The sequence below is a fragment of the Mixophyes fleayi genome, chromosome 1 (genome assembly GCF_038048845.1).
Source record: "Mixophyes fleayi isolate aMixFle1 chromosome 1, aMixFle1.hap1, whole genome shotgun sequence".
Classification (NCBI taxonomy): domain Eukaryota; kingdom Metazoa; phylum Chordata; class Amphibia; order Anura; family Limnodynastidae; genus Mixophyes; species Mixophyes fleayi.
In genome coordinates, this window is record NC_134402.1 from 76,717,202 (window position 1) to 76,739,901 (window position 22,700).

General features: G+C 40.7%; 1 protein-coding gene across 1 annotated transcript in view; it reads left to right on the forward strand.

The window, feature by feature from the left end:
• LOC142106687 (uncharacterized) overlaps nt 1-22,401 on the forward strand; it is a 37,527-nt gene extending 15,126 nt beyond the window's left edge. The window contains exons 11-17 of the mRNA XM_075190028.1: nt 106-236; nt 12,796-12,962; nt 15,874-16,028; nt 16,837-17,043; nt 18,918-19,012; nt 20,519-20,643; nt 21,994-22,401. Coding sequence (XP_075046129.1) covers nt 106-236; nt 12,796-12,962; nt 15,874-16,028; nt 16,837-17,043; nt 18,918-19,012; nt 20,519-20,643; nt 21,994-22,253 — 1,140 coding nt within the window. The 3' untranslated portion in view covers nt 22,254-22,401. The remainder of the gene's footprint in view (nt 1-105; nt 237-12,795; nt 12,963-15,873; nt 16,029-16,836; nt 17,044-18,917; nt 19,013-20,518; nt 20,644-21,993) is intronic.
• The last annotated feature ends 299 nt before the right edge of the window (nt 22,402-22,700 follow it).

Consider the following 22,700-nt stretch of genomic DNA (forward strand, 5'->3'; position numbering starts at 1 on the left):
TTTGTTGTGGAACCAGTGACATTTTAGTCCCTATATGAAGAAGAGCATTAATGTCTACAGGCCCTATATATCAAGTGACACATACACCTATTTTTGTCTTTGCAGACTCTTCTTACATATGACCTGCAGAAGAAAAAATATGTCCGCAGACAGACAGGCCTCTATGTTATTCCTTGTCCAAAGCACGAATACAGGATACTGGATGGAGGGTTACTGCTGGGGCTCTCGGAGAACAGGTGAGGAAGTGGAATAATATAAATCAGGGCTTGCAATAGCACCATTTTTATGTGGACACATTTAATGTCACTTGTCTGTCCCTCTCCCTTCCTTAGACACTGACTGGATGCAAATAAGTCAGTGAATGACCCGATAACCATTCAGTTGTGACCTCTTGCAGGATTGCGGCTGTGTCTGGAAATGCAGATGCAAAAATTCATAAGTGCACCGGGCAACACGGTGGCTTAGTGGTTAGCACTTCTGCCTCATAGCACTGGGATCATGGCCTTATCTGTGTGGAGTTTGCATTGTCTCCCTTTGTTTGCGTGGGTTTCCTTCCACACTCCAAAAACATACTGGTAGGTTAATTGGCTGCTATCAAAATTGACCCTAGTCTTTCTCGGTCTGTGTGTGTGTGTATGTATGTTAGGAAATTTAGACTGTAAGCTCCAATAAGGCAGGGACTGATGTGAGTGTGTTCTCTGTACAAGGCTGCGGAATTAGTGGCGCTATATATATAGCTGATGATGATGATGATGCAGATGGTGCTGCGCCAACTATCTGCAAAGGATCGGATGTGCAAAACTTTCTATTAGCTATATGGTATGCTTAACCTCTATTTATTTGTTGTAGAATTTTATTACTTTCTTTGCAGTATATGTGATTACTGGTGGTTAATTTAAGAAAGCGATCACATGGTTCTGTGACCCTATTTAACTAGCAGTCATAGCTGTGTAAGCCTGTTAGACTGTGTTAGCTAGTGAGGATTTTTTGCAAGTGTATTAAAAATATAGATAACATAGTAAGAGTTACACAAGAGTTGAACAAAAGGAGAGTATTCTATCTGGAAACACTGCTACATGAAGACATGATTCAACAATCATCTGTGCGCTCTGAAATCCTCCATCACCTGCATTGTGCATTGCCTGCACATACCCTGTTGATCTGTTTCTCAACCTTAATTCTTACATCTGCTGTTTTATTATGACTTGTTGGTTTCACTTATGCTGTTCTTGTATTCCCACCTTCAAAATACACTTGTTGCTCCACTTACCCAGATTTTTTATGTGTTGCCCCTACTCCCCCTTGCACACGGTTCATACACAGCTGCCTCAGTGCACCTTCCACTGTGGCTAATGTTTTATAATCTCTCTCCACTCCTGTCACTGTCTTGTCTAACTGTTTCTTACTCACTCATCCCTTATCTCTACTGTCCTCACTTCTTTCCATTCGCTTGCTGATCCTTGTACATCTTCTCTTTCTCTTCACTCTCTAACTACTTCTACAGTCTCTCACTTTACTCACCTGTCCTGTTCTCTTTTTCTCACCTCACTTGTAACCTGGCAAAGTCCTTACCTTCTGCCATACTCTCATTTGTCTTTTCCACACAATTTTTTCTCTCTCTTATTTCATGACTCTGCTAGGTCTCAATTACTACATCTCCTATTTCTTATTACTCTCCATTCAGCACTTCCACCCATTTTCCCACATCACTACTCCATACTACAGACCCAAGCTTATCCCCTCTATCCCCTGTCGCTCCCCCCTCCACCACTTATCACCCTGTCCCCCCAAACATCCAATCCCGCCAACCTTATTCCCATCATTCCTCTTACTCACCCTCCCTGTCCTGTGCTCTCTGGATTGCAAGACCTGTGTGCAACAAACTCACTCCCATTCATGACCTCTTCCTCTCCCATTCATTTGGTCTGCTAGTCCTTACAGAAACGTGGATCTCCCGCTCTGCACTCTCCCACGGGGGGGCTCTCCTTCTCCCACACTCTCCATCCTGGAGCCTGGGGACCACCAAGGAGGTGGTGTAGGTGTCCTACTGTCTCCTGGCTACACCTTCAGTGATATTCCCTATGAACTATTCCTCTCCTTCTCCTCCTTTGAAGTTCACTCTGTCCGCCTCTTCTCCCCTCTCCACCTTCGTATTGCGATCATCTATCGTCCCCCTGGCCCATCCTCTCAATTTCTGGATAACATTGCCACCTGGTTTTTCCATTTCCTCTTTTCCGATATTCCCACTATTATGATTGGGGATTTTAACACCCCTACTGACTTTCCTATTACTACTGCTGCCTCTAAATTCATCATGCTCACTTCCTCCCATGGCCTCTCCCAATGGACAGCTTCCACCACCTACCTTCATCATCAACATCAACATTTATTTATATAGTGCCAGCAACTTCTGTAGCGCTTTACAATTGGATGATCACTCCCTGGAGGTAGTGTTCTCCTATCTTTGTTACATCTCCACCAATTCTATCTCCCCCTCTCTGACCACAATCTCCTTTCCTTTACTCTCTCTTTACCCGTTGCCCGACCTCTCCCACCTAAAGTCACTCGCACGCTGCGTCCCATCAACAGCATTGACCCCTTCATCTTTGCGTCCTCTCTTGAATTCTTACTTGCACCCATTTCTTCCCAATCATGCCCCAACGCTGCTGTTTCTATTTACAACACCACCTTCTCTGTTGCCCTTGAAACTGCAGCCCCTGCCACCCCCTCTCGTCCATGCCAATCTAAATCTCAACCCTGGCACTCCACTCTTTCTCGTCTCCTCAAAAAGTGCTCCCGCTCCTCTGAACGCCAATGGAGGAAATCCCGCTCCATTGCTGACTTCACCCACTATAAATTCATCCTTTCCTCCTACTAATCTGCCCTTTCACTCGTCAAACAAACCTATTTTACATCCAACATCTACTCCCTGTCCAATAAACCAAAATGCCTCTTTGCTACCATTAATTCTCTACTGTATACTCCCCCACCGTCTCCCCCATTGTCCATCACTGCTCTTGACTTTGCCACCTACTTCAAAGACAAAATTGACTCTATACACAATGATATCTGTTCTCGTCAGACTTGCCTCCCCCCACCTATCCTCTCTATCACTCACTCTGCCACCCTTGGCTCCTACCCTCCTGTAACTGTGCCTGAGATCCTCTCTCTTTTCTCCTCTTCTTCTTCTACAACCTGTCCTCTCGATCCTGTCCCCTACAAGTTCCTCCGCTCCCTCTCTTCCAATGCCTGTTGTCACCTTGCTCACCTCTTTAACCTCTCTTTCTCCACTGGTATTTTCCCCCTGTCCTTCAAGCATGCTCTCATCTCTCCTATTCTCAAGAAACCTTCCCTTGACCCATCCTATCTCTCCAACTATCGCCCCATATGTCTGTTTCCCTTTGCCTCTAAAATTCTCAAATGACTTGTCTTCAATCTCTCTGCCCACTCTCTTTTTGACCCTCTCCAGTCTGGCTTCCGTCCCCTTCATTCAACTGAAACTGCCTTCACTAAAGTAACATTTGACTTACTCTCAGCTAAGTCCAATGTTCGCTTCTCCCTTATTGTACTCCTCGTCCTCTCTGCTGCTTTTGACAGCGTTGATCATTCTTTTCTTCGCACCACCCTTCACTCCCTAGGTTTTCGCGAAACAGCTCTCTCCTGGTTTGCCTCCTATCTCTCTGGCCGCTCTTTTGGTATGTCTGCTTCTGTCCCACAAGGCTCTGTCCTTGGCCCTCTGCTCTTCGCTCTCTACACCACCTCTCTTTGTGAGCTCATTCAATCATTTGGCCTCTGATACCACCTCCTATGCTGATGACATGAAAATCTATCTTTTCTCCCCCGACCTCTCTCTACCACTGTCCTAACCCAGGTATCTAGCTGTCTCTCTGCAGTAACTACCTGGATGTCACAGCGTTTCCTGAAACTCTACAAATCCGAGCTCATCATTTTTCCTCCTGCCAATGTTGCTATCCCTCCCAATATCTCCCTCTTGTTTGACAACACCACTCTTTCTTTTGTCACCCAAGCTCGCTGTCTTGGAGTCACCCTTGACCCCATCAGCTTTATCCCTCATATCCAGTCCCTCATCAAATCCTGCCACTTCTGCCTCCGTAACATTACGAAAATCCATCCCTTCCTCTGTCAGGAAGCAACCAAAATTCTGGTCCATTCACTCATCAATTCTCGTCTCGATTATTCCAACCTCCTTCTCACTGGTCTTCCTCGCTCTTGCACTTCTGATTCATACAGAATCCTTCGGCTAGGCTCATCTTCCTCTTCCACTTCTCCTCTGCGTAAATCTTTTCATTGGTTCCCTGTCCATTTCAGAATTTAGTTCAAGCTGCTTACCTTCACTTACAAAGCCATTACCAACACTTCTCCTCCTTACATCTCTGACCTTGTCTCAAGGTACATACCTACACGGGCACTCTGCTTCGCCTCTGACCTCCGCCTCAATTCACCTCTCATTACCTCCTCCCATACTCTTCTCCTAGACTTCTGCCGTTGTGTCCCTAATGTTTTGAACTCCCTACCTCGTCTCACTTGACTCTCCCCCAACCTTTAGTCCTTCAAACGCTCACTCGAATCTCACCTTTTCAAGCTTGCCTATCCTACCACCTCCTAACCATTTTATCTATCACCTTCTCTTCCTCGTCTGCCATCTAGAGATGCTTGGGCTCGGTTCTCCGAGAACTGAGCCCACACAAACTTCGCCAATCTGAGTACGGAACCGAGCCGGCTCTGTACTTCTGAGTTATAGCTCACACAGAAACAGGAGAGGTCCATTGCTAATTGTCATTACTGAAATAGAAATAATAGGGCTGTCAGTGTTCTTCAAAATCGGCAGTCACATTGTACTGTGCCATACTTAACCCAGAAATAGGAGAGGTGGCAGTGTTTAGTGCTGCAACAGAAATTCAAATATTAGGGCTAGCAGTGTTTTTAAAAGTCTCCAGTGACATTCTACTGTGCCATAGCTCATACAGAAACAGGAGGGGTGGCAGTGTCCTTGTCACTCTCCAGTCTTCAGTAACATTGTTCTTGTCACTCTCAAGTCTCAGGGCCATTGGTCACACAGAAACAGGGGTAGCAGTGTTCTTGTCACTCTCCAGTCTTCAGCCACATTGTTCTTGTCACTCTCCAGTCTCAGTCATGATGATATTAATCCCTCTACGTCATATGCTAAAGCCTATGTTCAAGTGCACAGTGGTCAGGGAAACAGAAATGTAAAAAAAAAAAAGCTTGTACCTTTTTAAAGAAAAAGCACCTCTCTAATAAAGGTGAAAGTTTACTGTAGAAAAACATAAAATTGCCAACATGCCATTCTACCCAAAATATTAACAAGTATACCAGCATCAGTTAGCTTCCTTCTCTCAGCTAGATCCCAGCACCTGCAATCATCTACATTGTTGTCATCCTTACCCTCATCAGTGTGTACATCATCAACACTCAATACTAATTCATCCCCGCTGGAATTCACCATTACAGAAGTCTCTGTACTTTGATGTAAATGTTGGTAATGGCCTTACCCGTGGAAATTGTAGTTCATTTTACAACAGAGCTGTCATGATTTTTGGACAATTCTTTACACCAGACCAAATGTAAAAATGTTGTGCTGACTCATCTGCATCACCACTGGGTGTCTTGGGAAAGCTTAGTTTTTCCTAGCAGCAGTTGCCAAAGAAACTGAGGGGGAGGATGAGTCGTCGTGTCATGTACCACTTCAGCTGTGAGCTTGCTGGCCAGTAGCTTATTGCATCTCTTGATATCTTGGTCCGCTGGAAAGAAAGAGAAGACATAGCTCTTAGGATTATGCACAGTTGCCAAAATGTAGTGATCTGATTTCAACATGTTGATAACTCTCGGATCCTGGCGAAGTACTTGATCTACAAGTCCTACATAGTTAGCGGAATTGCTTAGTTTCATCTCCTCCTTCAATTTCTCTAGCTGCTTTTCCAAAAGTCTAATCACTTGACTCAAGCTAAAAGTGTCTGAACTGACTTCACAGGTGACTACTTAGAGTGGTTTCAGCACCTTGCACAACATGGACAGTATTCTCCACTGCGCTGAACTAAAGTACATTCTCCCTCAAATTCGATTCTGCTTGCAACAGCTGCAATCGCCTAAATGCTGTTGCAGAATGCCGAAAATGACCCAAATTATTTCTGGACACAGACAGCATCTCCTGCATGTCACTGTCATTTTCTAAAAAGCTCGGTAACACCAAGTGATTGTGTGAGCAAAACAGGGAATATGATGGAATTCTCCCTGCTGTAATGCTCTCACAATATTGGTGGCGTTATCACAAATGACATATCCTCAGGAGAGTCCAAGCGGGATAAGCCATGTTGCATTGACATCCCTTAGTTTTTCAAACAGGTTGTCAGCGGTATGCCTTAACTGGTATACTTGTTAATATTTTGGGTAGAATGACATGTTGGCAATTTTATGTTTTTCTACAATAAAGTTTCACCTTTATTAAAAATGTGTTTTTTTTTCTTTTAAAAGGTAAAAGCTTTTTTTTTTACAATTTTGTTTTTGACATTTATGCTACAGAGACTTCTGTAATGGTGGTTTCCTGCGGGGTTGAATTAATATTGTGTTAGGATGAAGTTTGTTTTCATTCATCCTTTCAATTGCTTCTCTCTCGTATGTGTTACCACATACTTTGTTTCTCACTGGGTTCACCATCTCTAATCCGCCATGGCATCCCGGATTGGTCTTGGTCTGATAAATGCACGCATCCCGTGGGTCAGCACTCATTACCATGTATTAACTGTAGAATTGCCACAGTTATCCAAGTAACGGGTGGAGCGATCAAAGGAACCATAACTGATTTAATGAGACATTCGCAGTTTCACTGTACCGGTCATGTGCTCTGGGTGACGGCGATCTCGTCTACATCTTCGGAATCTTCACTGCAGGGGCCGCTGACACTCCCATTTAGTTTCTCAGGTGTCTTAGCTGTTCTTTAAACTGGACGTATTTATCATCCTGCCTCAGGGCCTCCTCTGTATTATTCTTCTGAAGCGCAGTGTATCTCTCATGTACAAGTTCCCTTAAATCCGGGATCTCATTCGGTCGGTCATGTTTTAATTTAAGTACGGTCTCCTCAACTGCATCTATATATTGGTTTAAATCTCTGTTTAATGCAGCGTATTCCAACATGACAGATTCCATGCTGCCCACAGTCTGTCTGAAGCAGATGTAATGCCTCTCCAGTTGTAATATCCATTCCTGTGTCTACATAAGTTTGGCAGTTCTTCAGGGATGAGAGGGAGGTATCCACAGAGGAGAAGGAGATTAAAGATGCAGCACGAGCACATATGGTTTAATAATGTAGAGTTCATTGACAGCACTGTTGGGCTTAAGGCAGCTAAGCTATTGGTAGCTTGTTTTGTGAGGGCCCAAACAAGCCAAGCACTTCAGCCACAAAAGTGGCTCTGCTTGTCGCTGGAGTGCTTGCTTTGTTAAAATGTACATGTCCTTTTCAATATCTTACATAATGGTGGGAGGGAGGGCCCAAGGACAATTTCATCTTGCACCACTTTTCTTTTCTGCCACTGTTGTGTGGCAATGTTTCCTAGATGTGTTAAGAACTGTTGTGTGTTTGTGTCATTGCTCTGTCGTTTAGCATCCAGCCAGGTTCGCTGCAGTCTTTGTCCGAAAGTGGATGAAAATAATATTGTGACCTGTGAGGTGGTCAAAATTGACTGCAAATGACTGGAAATTAGGGGTTAATAATAATCTAGGAACAAAAAAAAGCAAAATTATGTGATTTTAGCTATTATTCTAAAAAGTACAGATCCAAAACCAAAACACGCGAGGGCGGTTTTGCCAAAACCAAATCACGAACTTGATCCAGATCCAAAACCAAAATTTGGCGGTCAATGAACATCTCTACTGCCATCTACATTTTTCTCCCAGTTGGTTCTACTGTCTTTCATCACCCCTCCCTTTAGAATGTAAGCCCTCGCGGTCAGGGTCCTCTCTACCTATTGTCCCATGTCAGGGGCAAACACAGGATTCGAGGAGGGAGGTTTCTGCGCCACGATACACGTGGGCACGTCCAGTATGTGTAGGGGCGTGGCTACAAACACACAGATATGTAAACTGTCCCATACACAGACAAGCACAGACACACACAAACACACAGGATCAAACACACAAACATGTAAGCTGTCACATACACACAGATATGTAAGCTGTCACATAAACACACATACATACATAAACACATACAGATATGTAAGCTGTCACATACACACACATACATAAACACACACATACATAAACACACAGATATGTAAGCTGTCACATACACACACATACATACATAAACACACACATACATAAACACATACATAAACACAGATATGTAAGCTGTCACATACACATACATACATACATACATAAACACACAGATATGTAAGCTGTCACATACATACACATACACACACACACACACATACATAAACACACACATACATAAACACACAGATATGTAAGCTGTCACATACACACACATACATACATAAACATACATACATACATAAACACACATACATACATACATACATACATACATACATACATAAACACACAGATATGTAAGCTGTCACATACATACATAAACACACAGATATGTAAGCTGTCACATACACATACATACATAAACACACAGATACATAAACACACAGATATGTAAGCTCATACATACATACATACATACATACATAAACACACAGATATGTAAGCTGTCACATACACATACATACATAAACACACACATACATAAACACACAGATATGTAAGCTTACACATACATACATACATACATACATACATACATACATAAACACACAGATATGTAAGCTGTCACATACACATGCATACATAAACACACAGATATGTAAGCTAACATATACACAGACACACATACATAAACACATACATACATAAACACACAGATATGTAAGCTGTCACATACACATACATACATAAACACACAGATATGTAAGCTGTCACATACACATACATACATACATACATACATACATAAACACACACATACATAAGCACACAGATATGTAAGCTGTCACATACACACACATACATACATAAACATACATACATACATACATACATACATAAACACACATACATACATACATACATAAACACACACATACATAAACACACATATATGTAAGCTGTCACATACATACATAAACACACAGATATGTAAGCTGTCACATACACATACATACATAAACACACACATACATAAACACACAGATATGTAAGCTTACACATACATACATACATACATACATACATACACACACAGATATGTAAGCTGTCACATACACATACATACATAAACACACACATACATAAACACACAGATATGTAAGCTTACACATACATACATACATACATACATAAACACACAGATATGTAAGCTGTCACATACACATGCATACATAAACACACAGATATGTAAGCTAACATATACACAGACACACATACATAAACACATACATACATAAACACACAGATATGTAAGCTGTCACATACACATACATACATACATACATACATACATACATACATGCATACATACATAAACACACACATACATAAGCACACAGATATGTAAGCTGTCACATACACACACATACATACATACATACATACATACACACACATACACACACATACATAAACACACATATATGTAAGCTTACACAAACATACATAAACACACAGATATGTAAGCTGTCACATACACACACATACATAAACACACAGATATGTAAGCTGTCACATACACATACATACATAAACACACAGATATGTAAGCTGTCACATACATACATACATACATACATACATACATACATACATACATAAACACACACATACATAAACACACAGATATGTAAGCTTACACATACATACATACATACATACATACATACATACACACATACACACATACATAAACACACAGATATGTAAGCTGTCACATACATACATATTATTATTATTATTATTATTAATATTTATTTATAAGGCGCTGCAAGGCATCCGCAGCGCCGTACAGAGACAAACAAAATCACAATACAATGGGAGACAGCACAGTACAATAAACACAGCAACTCAGTACGCTCAATGCACAGCTAGAGAGGGCGGGGAAGGGGGAGGGAGGATCCGAAAACACGTTTTTTACATACATACATACATACATACATACATAAACACACACATACATAAACACACAGATATGTAAGCTTACACATACATACACACATACATACACACACAGATATGTAAGCTGTCACATGCACATACATACATAAACACACACATACATAAACACACAGATATGTAAGCTGTCACATACATACATACATACATACATACATACATACACACATACATAAACACACAGATATGTAAGCTTACACATACACACATACATACACACACAGATATGTAAGCTGTCACATGCACATACATACATAAACACACACATACATAAACACACAGATATGTAAGCTGTCACATACACATACATACATACAGATATGTAAGCTGTCACATACATACATACATAAACATACATAAACACACAGATATGTAAGCTGTCACATACATACATATTATTATTATTATTATTATTATTATTAATATTTATTTATAAGGCGCTACAAGGCATCCGCAGCGCCGTACAGAGACAAACAAAATCACAATACAATGGGAGACAGCACAGTACAATAAACACAGCAACTCAGTACGCTCAATGCACAGCTAGAGAGGGCGGGGAAGGGGGAGGGAGGATCCGAAAACACGTTTTTTTACATACATACATACATACATACATACATAAACACACACATACATAAACACACAGATATGTAAGCTTACACATACACACATACATACACACACAGATATGTAAGCTGTCACATGCACATACATACATAAACACACACATACATAAACACACAGATATGTAAGCTGTCACATACATACATACATACATACACACATACATAAACACACAGATATGTAAGCTTACACATACACACATACATACACACACAGATATGTAAGCTGTCACATGCACATACATACATAAACACACACATACATAAACACACAGATATGTAAGCTTACACATACATACATACAGATATGTAAGCTGTCACATACATACATACATACATAAACATACATAAACACACAGATATGTAAGCTGACATATATATATATACACACACACACACACATTCTTACCTTCTTCTTCTGCTGCTGCCTCCTGCATTACACCCATGCTGGCTGTGTGGGAGGAAGGGGTGGGGCCAAACTGCCGGCAGAGAGCTGTGCTCACACAGCAGGGGACAGACTGGGAGAGGATTACAAGCAGTAGTGGCTGGTCCCGGGAGAGGGGCCAGACACTGTAAGCATAGGACACCCCAGGTAGGACAGGGGTTTCTGGGGACTAGGAAACCCCCCTGGGTGCGCCCCTGCATGTGTGTCTCCTGTCCCTCGTACGTCCTGTCACGTCTTTTGCTGCACTCTGTGTGAGTCCCCATAGCATTACTCACACTCATCTGTGCTACTTATATGTATTACGTCATCTATTTGTTTCTTGCTTCTGTATCCGGCGCTACGGAATCTGTGGTGCCTTATAAATAAATAAATAAATAAATAAATAATAATAATGGGTAAAAGTCCTGCCTACTGCCACTTTAACATCATCCCCCTCGATTCATTTCATATTCTTATTTATTTACCTTAAAAAATGCTTGGTTCAGCCTTATTTATCTCTTAAATACATTTTGAGAGTGAGGGGAATCCAAATTGCCTTTATGTGTCCCTATTGTACATTTTAATGTTTTTACTACATTACGTATGGGAAAAGGATTTCATTGAAATTGTATGCCAAGGCCAAGTGCAACCTCCAAGCACCGATACAAAGTCCTTTTGTATGGTAAAAAATGTCTGTTCCCCTCTAACTAAGGAAAGTATCATTAAATACTCTCTCTCTCACCTTGAATCTTATGTTAATATGTCTTATTGCAACATGAAATCTCTTGTGGATGCAACATGATGCAGTGGCAGACATCTTCACTCGTTAGTCCATGTGCTTCCAGTGAAAACAGGCTTTTGTGCAAAAATAAACTCATGACTTCACAAAACGTCACCTTTCCGCATCGTAATGACACTCCTCTATATTATTACATTGTGAAACTGTGGAAGAAAACAGAAAAACACTGCAACTGTATTTTATAATTGATGTCTCTCAATTAGTTTTTTCTTTGCAATTTAAAAATGATAAACATATATTGATTGCAGACAATGTTGATAGCAGGGAAAGAATAGATCCTTACCCTTTGTTATACATAAGACACGGGATGGACTTACTAAGGCTTATGGGAAATTCATCCCAATCCAGGTTCATTTTCTTTATGGAGATTTTGAAAATGAATTTACATGACTCCTTGGATCATACCTTCTATATTATATTTGAGACTCCCAATTATTACATGATAAACCAAGACAAAAAGTATTCCTTTTTATGGAACTGTACTTTGAACAGACTAAATTGATTTTGTAGAAAAGATCATTTACAAATGATTATGTATTTATTGTTAGGGTACTTGCATTGCAGTCAATGCAATAAATTATACCTAAGCCCAAAAAAGAAATAGTAGATGCTAATGATAACGCCATTGTGTCTGGCTTTATTATATACTTCTGTGTGCTTTTATGTTTTTGCAGAGACCATTTTGTTATTTGGAATATGGATACAGGCTTTATAAAAGATCGGTTAAGGCCGCAGTTTAAGGACAAGCCCTCTGCTCTGGAAATACTGGCAGGCCATGACCTACACAAAGAGAATGCTTACAAGCAAGTGCTACAGCAGAAGAAGAGAGGAAAAGATACAGGTACATCATGAAGAGACATTATATACATAATAACACTGTTCCTACAACTCCTGTTTTAGGGACCACCAGTCATTTGACCTCTATGTACATATAAACAGTATGAGACACCAGCTGAACACACAAAGATTGCGCACAAGTTAGAGGAGAGTGAGGCACCCTCTAGCGGGATCTCCAAGTGTCCAGGAGTCAGGACTAAAGTCCTAATATCGTGACTGTTGGAAAATATACATTTGTGACTAGTGGGTAACAACAAAGTCTATTTAACTGGCTATTTAGTGGGCACTATGGCTGTCATTTATTGACAATATGGCACAGCTCATGCACCATTGCACCTGTCAGGGTCAGAGGGATTCAAGAACAAAGGACTGTAATTTATAGTACATAAAATTATTTTTAGATTTTAATAAAAAAGTCACTTTACTGTTACAAAAAAATCTAATGTCCCGAACAGCTTGCAAAAACTCTGCAGGCCAAGCTGTTTGAATGGATTTTGCATAATAATAAATGGAAAATAAGGCAGAATTCCCCTTCACCCTAAAATCCTTTTCCTGGTAGTCTCCACTAAAAATTCCCACAGACCATCATCGCTTCACTGAAAACATCGGAACCCCTAGAGAGCAACAATGCCACCTCCGTGGTCCCTGTATAATGGTAAAACTCCCTGCCCATTATAACAATATGGTATAAGTAAGAAAATAATACACACAAACATTTATAAAATACATCTTAATTGAAATAAAAACGTACACAAAACCCGCTGTCCATCATTTCATTATATAAAAAGGTTTATTCCTTCTTTTCATCTTAGTCCAAAGAGAAATTGTCCTTTCTTTATAATCCAATGCTAAAATAAAAAAAACCAATAGCAGACAATACTAAAATGCTCACTAAGAGCCACAACTAAGCACTGTTATAGAATTAATCATTTCCAATTGGACAATGAAAGAAAGAAGAAAGGTTGTATTTTATATTACAGTTTTAGTTAGTGTTTTATTCAGTTTAAGTTTATTTTTTAAAAATGTGACTGTGCTTTATTTACTTATTTTTACTATTTTAGCATAATGAGCAAAAGTCTTAGTCCTTCATACTGGAACTATAGCTATTGTGGAACTCAAAGGGCATGTAAAAAAAGGTTCAATAAGCAGTAGTATGCTCTTCCACGCAGGAGCTGTAGGTGCATGCTGGAACATGTAGTTGAAAAATCAACAAAAATCTGCAGTTCTGCTTTCAACCACCAGGTGGTTTTGATGCCAGAGCACTTTAATTGAAGAATGTGTATTGGTGGTACAATGTACTTTGTAAATAATAGACATATAGGGGCATATTCAATTGTTCCGAATCCCCGCGGCGTTAAAACTATTATCGTTATTACGGTAATAGTAAGCTGGATTTCAGCTCGCGGCTCAGGGAGCTGCGAGCTGAAATCCAGCGAGAAAACTACCGTAATAACAGTATTTACGCGCACTATTATCGTAATAATGGTAATTGTGCACAGAGCGCGAGATTTTTGGCGTTTCCACCAACAATTGAATATGCCCCTTAGGGGTCTATTTATGACACATTGTAATTTAGTCACGTTAGTTTAAATTCTTCAGCCGGGGCAGCGGCTCTGTTAGGAGCCTGTCCTGCCGCATATTTGCTTCATTCTTTTCTTTTCTTTTTATTTATATTTAAAAAAATTAATATATAATATATTTTTAGTTTGGTTTTGTAAATTTAAGTCTGAGCTTTCAGTTCCATTGCACATGCGTGACTGGCTTGCTGGGTTGCACACAGGTATATCTCCTCAGACTGGCCCAGTGAAGTGGTAAGGTAACATTTTCCGCTCTGGTCCAGTATCGCAGAGGCAGCTGCTCTGGTGATATTTTATTGATAAACTGCAGTGCTAGCTGATTTTTTTTTTATTTTGTAGAAATCAAAACTCAGCCTTAACTCCACATATTAATAAATAGACCCTTACAATCTTCCCCTCTAAAATTCTATACTTGCAGATGAGTACAACAATTATTTTCACAAATCTGTCAGAGGCCGCATGTCTATAAAATAATTATAATTTACATTTGTGTGGAGAGCTGAGTGCAACTTGCCTTCATAATGGTAGATTCTAGATACAAACAGGTCCCAATGTCACCCCATCTCTGATAACTGCCTCTCGATCCCACCTACAAGACTTCTCTCGTGCTGCTACCCAGTTATGAAATTCCTTACCATGCCCAATTAGACCCCCCCACATCCTTTAAATCATTAAACAAATAAAACCCACCTCTTTATTAGAGCCTACCCTAATCTCACTCATACTACTCACACTAGACTGTCTCAATCTCCTCACTAAGGCTGGTACACATTACAGTGTTTTCAGCCGAGTATTAGGTCAACCAAACAATGAACTACCATTTGGCCCGATATTGTATTAGTGTGTACGCTGCAGCGATGATCGAGGATTGTTCTAAAGCACAGATCATCGTTTCATTTGATTGTTCAGTAGAACTATAAATCTCGTTCAGCTATGGAACGATGTCCTTCCACTTCTGCAGTGTGTATGCACTCATGATCAGGATCTTCATAGAGTCATGATCTTTTCATCCAAGGGTTATGACATTTGAAGAGCACAGATCTGAGGGTAAATCTTTTCAAACATGTATAGTGTGAACGCATGAATCGGCTGCTGATCAGGAATTTTTTTTCTCTAGCCGTTGGTACAATCCATGTAGATAATACATTGGTTGGAAAATTCTGTAGTGTGTACCCACCCCTAGCGACAGTCGCTCCTCTTGTCTCAGCTTTGCCCGTTGCCCACTAGATTGTAAGCTCTCATGAGCAGGGCTGTTTTCCCTCTTGTCCAGCTCTGAGGAGCACTGAGGCACCTTACAAATCAATAACAATAGTAATATTAACAATGATGTAATTTCAGCTCTTTTGACTCCGTGGGAGAGACGCAATGAGACCAAAACAGCAAAGCGACGTAGGAAAGAGAAAGAGGTTAAGCGGGAGATAGAGAGGATACAGCAGCTGGCAAATGAAAAGAATAATGCTATTGATCAGTACCTACTGAGTGACAATGAAAAGGTAATGTGCCAATGGCCCGCAAAAAGGCTTTAAAGTAATTAAGCCTACATAGAGGATGGGAAGAAGACACATGTAAATGGAGGGAGAAATATGGCTAATGAACGCAGGAGGAGGTTAGTGAAGGTGGAGAATATAAAAGACCCCTACATTAAGCTTATCGAAGCGATCGAAAATCTTTTTTTCGGGCAATTTAATATAAAAATAAGCTCCCAGGTGACTGGCTGACAGCATTGATAGGACCCTCTGGGCATGCATGATCCAGCCTATGGCATATGCACAGAAACAGGAAGACCTGGAAGTAAATTTATCAAGCTGCGGGTTTGAAAAAGTGGAGTTGTTGCCTATAGCAACAGATCAGACTCTAGCTGTCATTTACTTAGTACATTCTACAAAATGACAGCTAGAATCTGATTGGTTGGCACAGGCAACATCTCCACTTTTTCAAACCTGCAGCTTGATAAATTTACCCCCTGTACTTCCAGTTCCAGATTCTATAAAAAATAATAGTTTAAAAAAAGATAAAAATGTTTCTGACCATAAGTGCAAATGCGAGTATAGGGTAGTTTTAACTAATGATTTGTATTTACACACCTGGTGACATGTTCTTACTAGTGTTAAAAGAACTAGTAAAACTCTAGTGAAAACATGTATATTGGTGCCGGTGATTAAGGGCCCCTACGGTAAGTTCCAGAAACTTGCAGCAGAACTTTTTTTTATTTCCTCCATCTAGTGAGAGCACTTCCCTGGTTTTGTATACAGTATACTTGCAGTATCTTGGAGCCCCTCTGAGTCTTGTTATATTTTGCAGGTGATTGTGTGCTCATATTATGCACACCACCTCTGTGTGTTTAGTTTGGACACTGTAAGCCACCTGCATACTCTGGAAGACAAGACATCAATGCTTTTCCTGCACAATGCTGCACTGACATACAAGGGCAGCTTCCTGGCTCTCTCCAACTACTGTGATGCTAACAAAATTAGTTATGTAACTCTCTGGGATCTTCAAAATGGAATGGTAATGTACGAATAGAACTGTGTCTTGACTTATATTATGTACCCTGTGGTTAAAATCATACTTGCCAACTCTCCCGGATTGTCCGGGAGACTCCCGCATTTTGCGAGAGTCTCCCGGACGAGTGTGGCAATCTCCCTGATAGGAAGGGGGAAAAATTTAGTTTAAACGCCGCGATTCACCCGGAATCGCGGCGTTTAGCCCCGCCCCCACTGTAAAATGACGCGATTTGCGTCATTCCGTCACGGGGGCGGGGCCAAAATGACGCGATTTCGCAGCCCCGCCCCCTACACGCCCACGTCCCAGCCGGCATCTCCCGGAAAAAGAAAAAAAAATGTTGGCAAGTATGGTTAAAATACAAAATAATAAAACAAATAGTAACACAATAAAATATACGTGACACTTTGCAGAGCCTATGGACCAGATCATTGGTGAAAGGAGCTGGCAAAGCAGAATAACAGACTTACCTGGTCACGTAGCCTGTGGCTTCAAGAAAATTCAGGGTCCACAAAGCCAGCATGCTTGTTAAGTGCATTTTTACCGTGCCAGACACACCGCTAGTTATGCCCACAAACCTCAAACTATTGCCAAAAATTATAAACCAAGTGCAATAATATCACAAGCACACACTCTCTCTAAGTTTCTGTGCACTGCCTGTGGTGATACTTTTGTAAAATGGAGCATGAATCGCTGGCTGGACATTTTGTGGCTCACGCATAACTGAAGAGACAAAGTTTAGCACATCATGCTGTATTACACTTGCTGATGGACAGTTTTATTCCTGTTATACAGCGATGTATTATAAGAGGGCCGCAGAGGACGACCTTCCTGAGCAGTAGGGGATCCAATGACTCTGACCTCATCTACCAAAAACCTTGCCCCTCACAAACTTATTGGCTTATTAGCTGCCCTTAGATGGGTACATGTAACAGCATTGACCAATGTTAGAGAGCTTGCCGCGTGCATTGTACTAGGCCCCAGTTGCCCTCTCAGCGGCCCTGGATACTGCAGCTGCACTTCAGACAGGAGTAGACGGAGGCAGCACTGTGAACTCCACCAAAACTGATTGCCGGAATTCTTTGTATAATGAGCTTTTGTGAATTGCTAAACCAATGTAAATCAGGTTTCAGCAAACTATGGCTGATGATGATTATCATCTGTATAGGTGCGTTTTGGATCTAAATAAATAATAATAAAAAAAACTGTAACCCCTCAAAAGTAAAACTAGCACTAGTGCTGCTAGCCTAGGCTGCAGTTGGCAAAATGGGGGTATGAAGAGTGTAGGGTCCTCCCAGAAATGCCAATACCAACACTAGGCTACGACTGGCAGCACTATAACAGGGAAACCCACAGTGTGGGGTAGGGGGACCCGACAGCCATAGTGACAACAGTCCTCTTCCGTTCAGCAGTGGGAATTTCCCATATGGGGGTTTACGGACAAGAAATGAATAGGTCTATTTTTAGGAGGTTATTCTGTGATTTTGTCAGACACACAGACATGATCACCAAGTGATTCTTTCTGCAGTTATTATGAAGTGTTAAACATTTTAATGATGGGAGAGAAACATGGGTAATGTTTAATGGGCTTTAATATATTTTAGTCATGGTGTACAAATTCTGGAAAAAGCCCTTAGTTGTGAGAGTGCTTAAAATTCCAGATAAAAGATTCCATACCTGTACTGCATCAAATTGTTTATGTTGTTGTAAAATCACAATCGTTACCTCGCACAAGATTATGTCTATTGTAGCTCTGGCTATCGATCTGTGCGAGTAATGTTTCAGGTGACCTGGAGAAGACCATATAGACTAATAATGTGGTATCTGTATCACAATATGTTCTCTCCTATGACAGCATGGATTGTTGTTTTCACTTATAGGTCAAGAAACGGCTAAAAAATGAACCAAATATCTGTTGTATGGCTATCACTGGTGCAGCTGATAGAATTGTTTTTGGAGTGACCTCAGGAAACAAGTAAGGAGTTCCTCAGTGGCCCATCTGTAGGTCTATATACTAACACCAGCTATACCACTGATCTTACCACTATTTGTCAGGTTCAACTTCTCCCCTTCTATTCTATGTTACTAAAAGACACTGAGGGTCAATTGCATATGTGAAAAAATGTTTCCACATAATGTGCTCACAGGTGCCTGTTTAGGTGCAAATGTACCTGCTTTTAAAGGGAACTCAAGGATCTGTCTTTCAAGATTGGAGCATCTACAGGTTATTGAAATTGTGCATCTTCTGATAGGGGGAGCAGGGCTGATCAAGGCGTTTCTAGCAAAATGTGTCTGGGAGAAATCGTGAGCCTAGTGTTCCACCAATGTGCAATATTGAGATACCAGATGAGGTTCACATTTACAGTCTGTAGTTTGGAACAGTTGCTGTGTGTACCAATCTATGTACATTTATATATGCACAATATACTAGTATAGATATATATCTGTATGCCATGGCTTCAGGAGACCTACCATTGTCGCATCACCATAGCACCTCCCCTACTAGAAAATGCCGAAATTCACGGCATTGAATAGCGTGGGCAGGGCTTAATGACTTCATTAAGCCAACCGCCTCTGCTATTCAATGTCATGCATTTCGGCATTTTATAGTGAATGCAGTCAGGATCTGGGAGGTCGCCTACTCGTCTGGGAGGACTCCCTGAAATTCTGGAGCGTAGGCAAGTATGGCTAAGAGACATATCTGGCCTACTCTAAATAGACTGCATCTCCAGGGGGCATGCTACTGTTACGTCTGTAAGCCCTTATTGTTAATAACTTGCACTTTTATTCCTCATATCCGCCTCTCCAGGCATAGGCAGCCGCAAGTTCAAGTTATACTTATCTCAAAATTAAGCTTTGTTTTACTGTGAATGTGTCGTAGAAGAAGATGCCATATGCAACCCTTCTACCACTTTACACAGCCAAACCTTTTCCATTTTACCATAAAGTACTGCTTAGTGTAACCTCATTTATGTCTTACATTAATCATGATAGTGAGAGGACATACGGACAGTCATTATAACATGTTCCTTTTTCTACGGTGATGTCCGGCAGCACATTGCAGCCAATTGAATGTCCCCATTCATGTCAGGTTTTTCACTTAACTCTCTGCAGTCTCTCTCAGTGCATAGTGAAATAACAGTGCTGACCCTTGGTTCCAAGGAAAGTCCGGCAGATCTTTTCACTCCTGGTGGTTCTCTCTCTCATTGTATCTGCTGTACAGAAGTCAGCACAGCTATCTGTGGGTGACACCTCTGTGTGGGGTTTGGATAATAAAATACACGCATTGTACAAAGGGGGAATTCTTTAAATTATAGTCTAACCCTGCACACCAGCTTCAATGAGAGACAACCGCTAGGAGTGGATCACAGGGTGCAGGAGGTGGTGAGTGATACAGATTTACTATGTACTACAGGCAGAACATAATTAATTTTGTGCTTTTTACATAATATATTGATCTCTATTTATTTTATTGTCATAGACTTAAAGTCTGGGATCCTTTCAGGCACAAACACAAAATAATTCCAGGATATGAAAACCTTAATCTTACAGTTAACAGCAAAATACAAATCATTGAAGGAGGAGCAAAGGCAATTTTATTGTCAGGTAGGTATGCATAGCACTGTGTCTAATGTATTCTGCATAGAGCATTAATACCGGTGAGTGACAACATGATGAGGATGGATGGTAATAATGTATGAACTTCTTTTCTATTGAGGCTTGTTACACACATTCCGGTAGAGTTTACAAGCATACCCAAAATATAGGCAAACCGAGGGGGGGTTCCTAGTGCCTGGAAAACCCCCCTCCAAGCCTGGGGCACTGTATAATTGAGGTGGCTGGACCCTGCCCCCGCTTCACACGGCTCTGCTCGAATAGAGAGAGTTGTGTGCACCTAACAGTAGTGCATGCAGCATTGCCCATTTATATTATGGGGATAAGAAGAGCTGGAGAGCAGCCAAGCACTCTCTAAAATTATAGCCACCCCCCCATGAATGCTGGTCACTCCCTCTGGCAGCATAGTGTGGAAACCCCCCTCTACAAATCCTGCATTTGCCCCTGCAAAAAGACAGGTGGTTTTATTTCAAAACTAAACAATTTATAAACTATGACTACTTGAGGACTACCCACCAACATTAAACTGTGGAGCAGTGGCCTCTTTATTCTGACCTGCCATTTTAAAATGATATCCAGAATATGACCCTAGCACTCTTCTGAAGGAACTAAGGCATCTAGTTTCAACTCTCAATAAGAGCCAGGGATCCAGGACATGTCTGATTCGGTTCCTGGCAATCACAGCACATAAATGTTCAAGGGGAAGTCCTGCATCCTTGTTTGAAAAGGAAGTCCTCTGACATCACTGCAGTGACATCACAACACCTGTCCATAGCAGGAGGTAGCCACAATACAGTGCAAGGGAGACCTGTATCCAGTCTCTCCACTCTGTCTCTAGCACTAATAGATACACGTCATCTGGATCTAATAAAAGCTGTCAAATCTTTGAGTGCTGACAAAAGGGGAGACCCAATGAACAAACCAGGGACTCCCCAAGTTAAAAACTAAAAAAACTAGAAAAATTAAAAGTAGAATCTTGAAAAAGTGCATTTTTATTTACTATAATTCCCTGTCTTACAGACAAAGAATATTGATTGTGATATGCTACCAAAAGAAAGCCCTATTTTTCCTGAGGATATCAATATTTAGGTTGATAAAATAAAATGTAAGATAAAAAAAAGTATTTTTCTTTAAGAAAGAACACCCCCAAAGTTGAAAATTGCCCTGGGCATGAGAGGAATAATCTGAATGTAGACAATGCCCAACTGGCCAGTCCTCAGCGGTTGGCGTCTCCTGTTCTTTATCTTAGAACTTGTATAAAAATGTTGATTTAATATACATGTATTGATATCTTACAGAACAAATATGTTTTGTACAAAATTTTTATATGTGTTTCCATAGGTGATGTCAGCTTGTGGAACCTGGATAATGGGACTGTTGTTTCTATTTTCACCCCTGACAGCACAATCTGCTGCCTATCCTTAGCTACTGACAGGAAAACTATTCTTATTGGCATGAGCGATACCTCATCACTCGTCAACCTAAAAATTGCATCACAAGATAAAGACAGTTCTTACTCCACAGGGATAGATCTATTTGGGGAGGAATCCACAAGTAGTGAAGATGAACCAGATGATAAGGACCAAGCTCTAAATCTCTAAACTACAAATAATAAGATTTAGCAAACAACTTTTCCTTCAGTTCATCTATTAGTTGAGTTGATGTTTTACAATAGTTATCCCAGTTTGTTGTAAATAAAGTACAGATAGAGTAGTGCTAGAAAATTGTGAAGACCTTAGACTTTGAATGTGTTCAGATCTTCTTCTAAATCATAAAATAGATGAAGAGAATCCAATATATCAAATAACACATATCAGGATATACTTTTTTATTCACTTAGTGGTCAAAATGATCCAACATTAAGATTCTTTGTCAGAAAAAGAGCAACAATGACTTCAATCAAACATTTACGGTAATTTTTGATCAGTCCCACACCAGTTTGGAGGAATTTTGGCCAATTCCTTCTTACAGAACTGCTTCAACTGATGGATGTTGATGCACCCTGCTTCAGGACCTGCCTCAACGTTTCTATTGGATGAAGGTCTGGG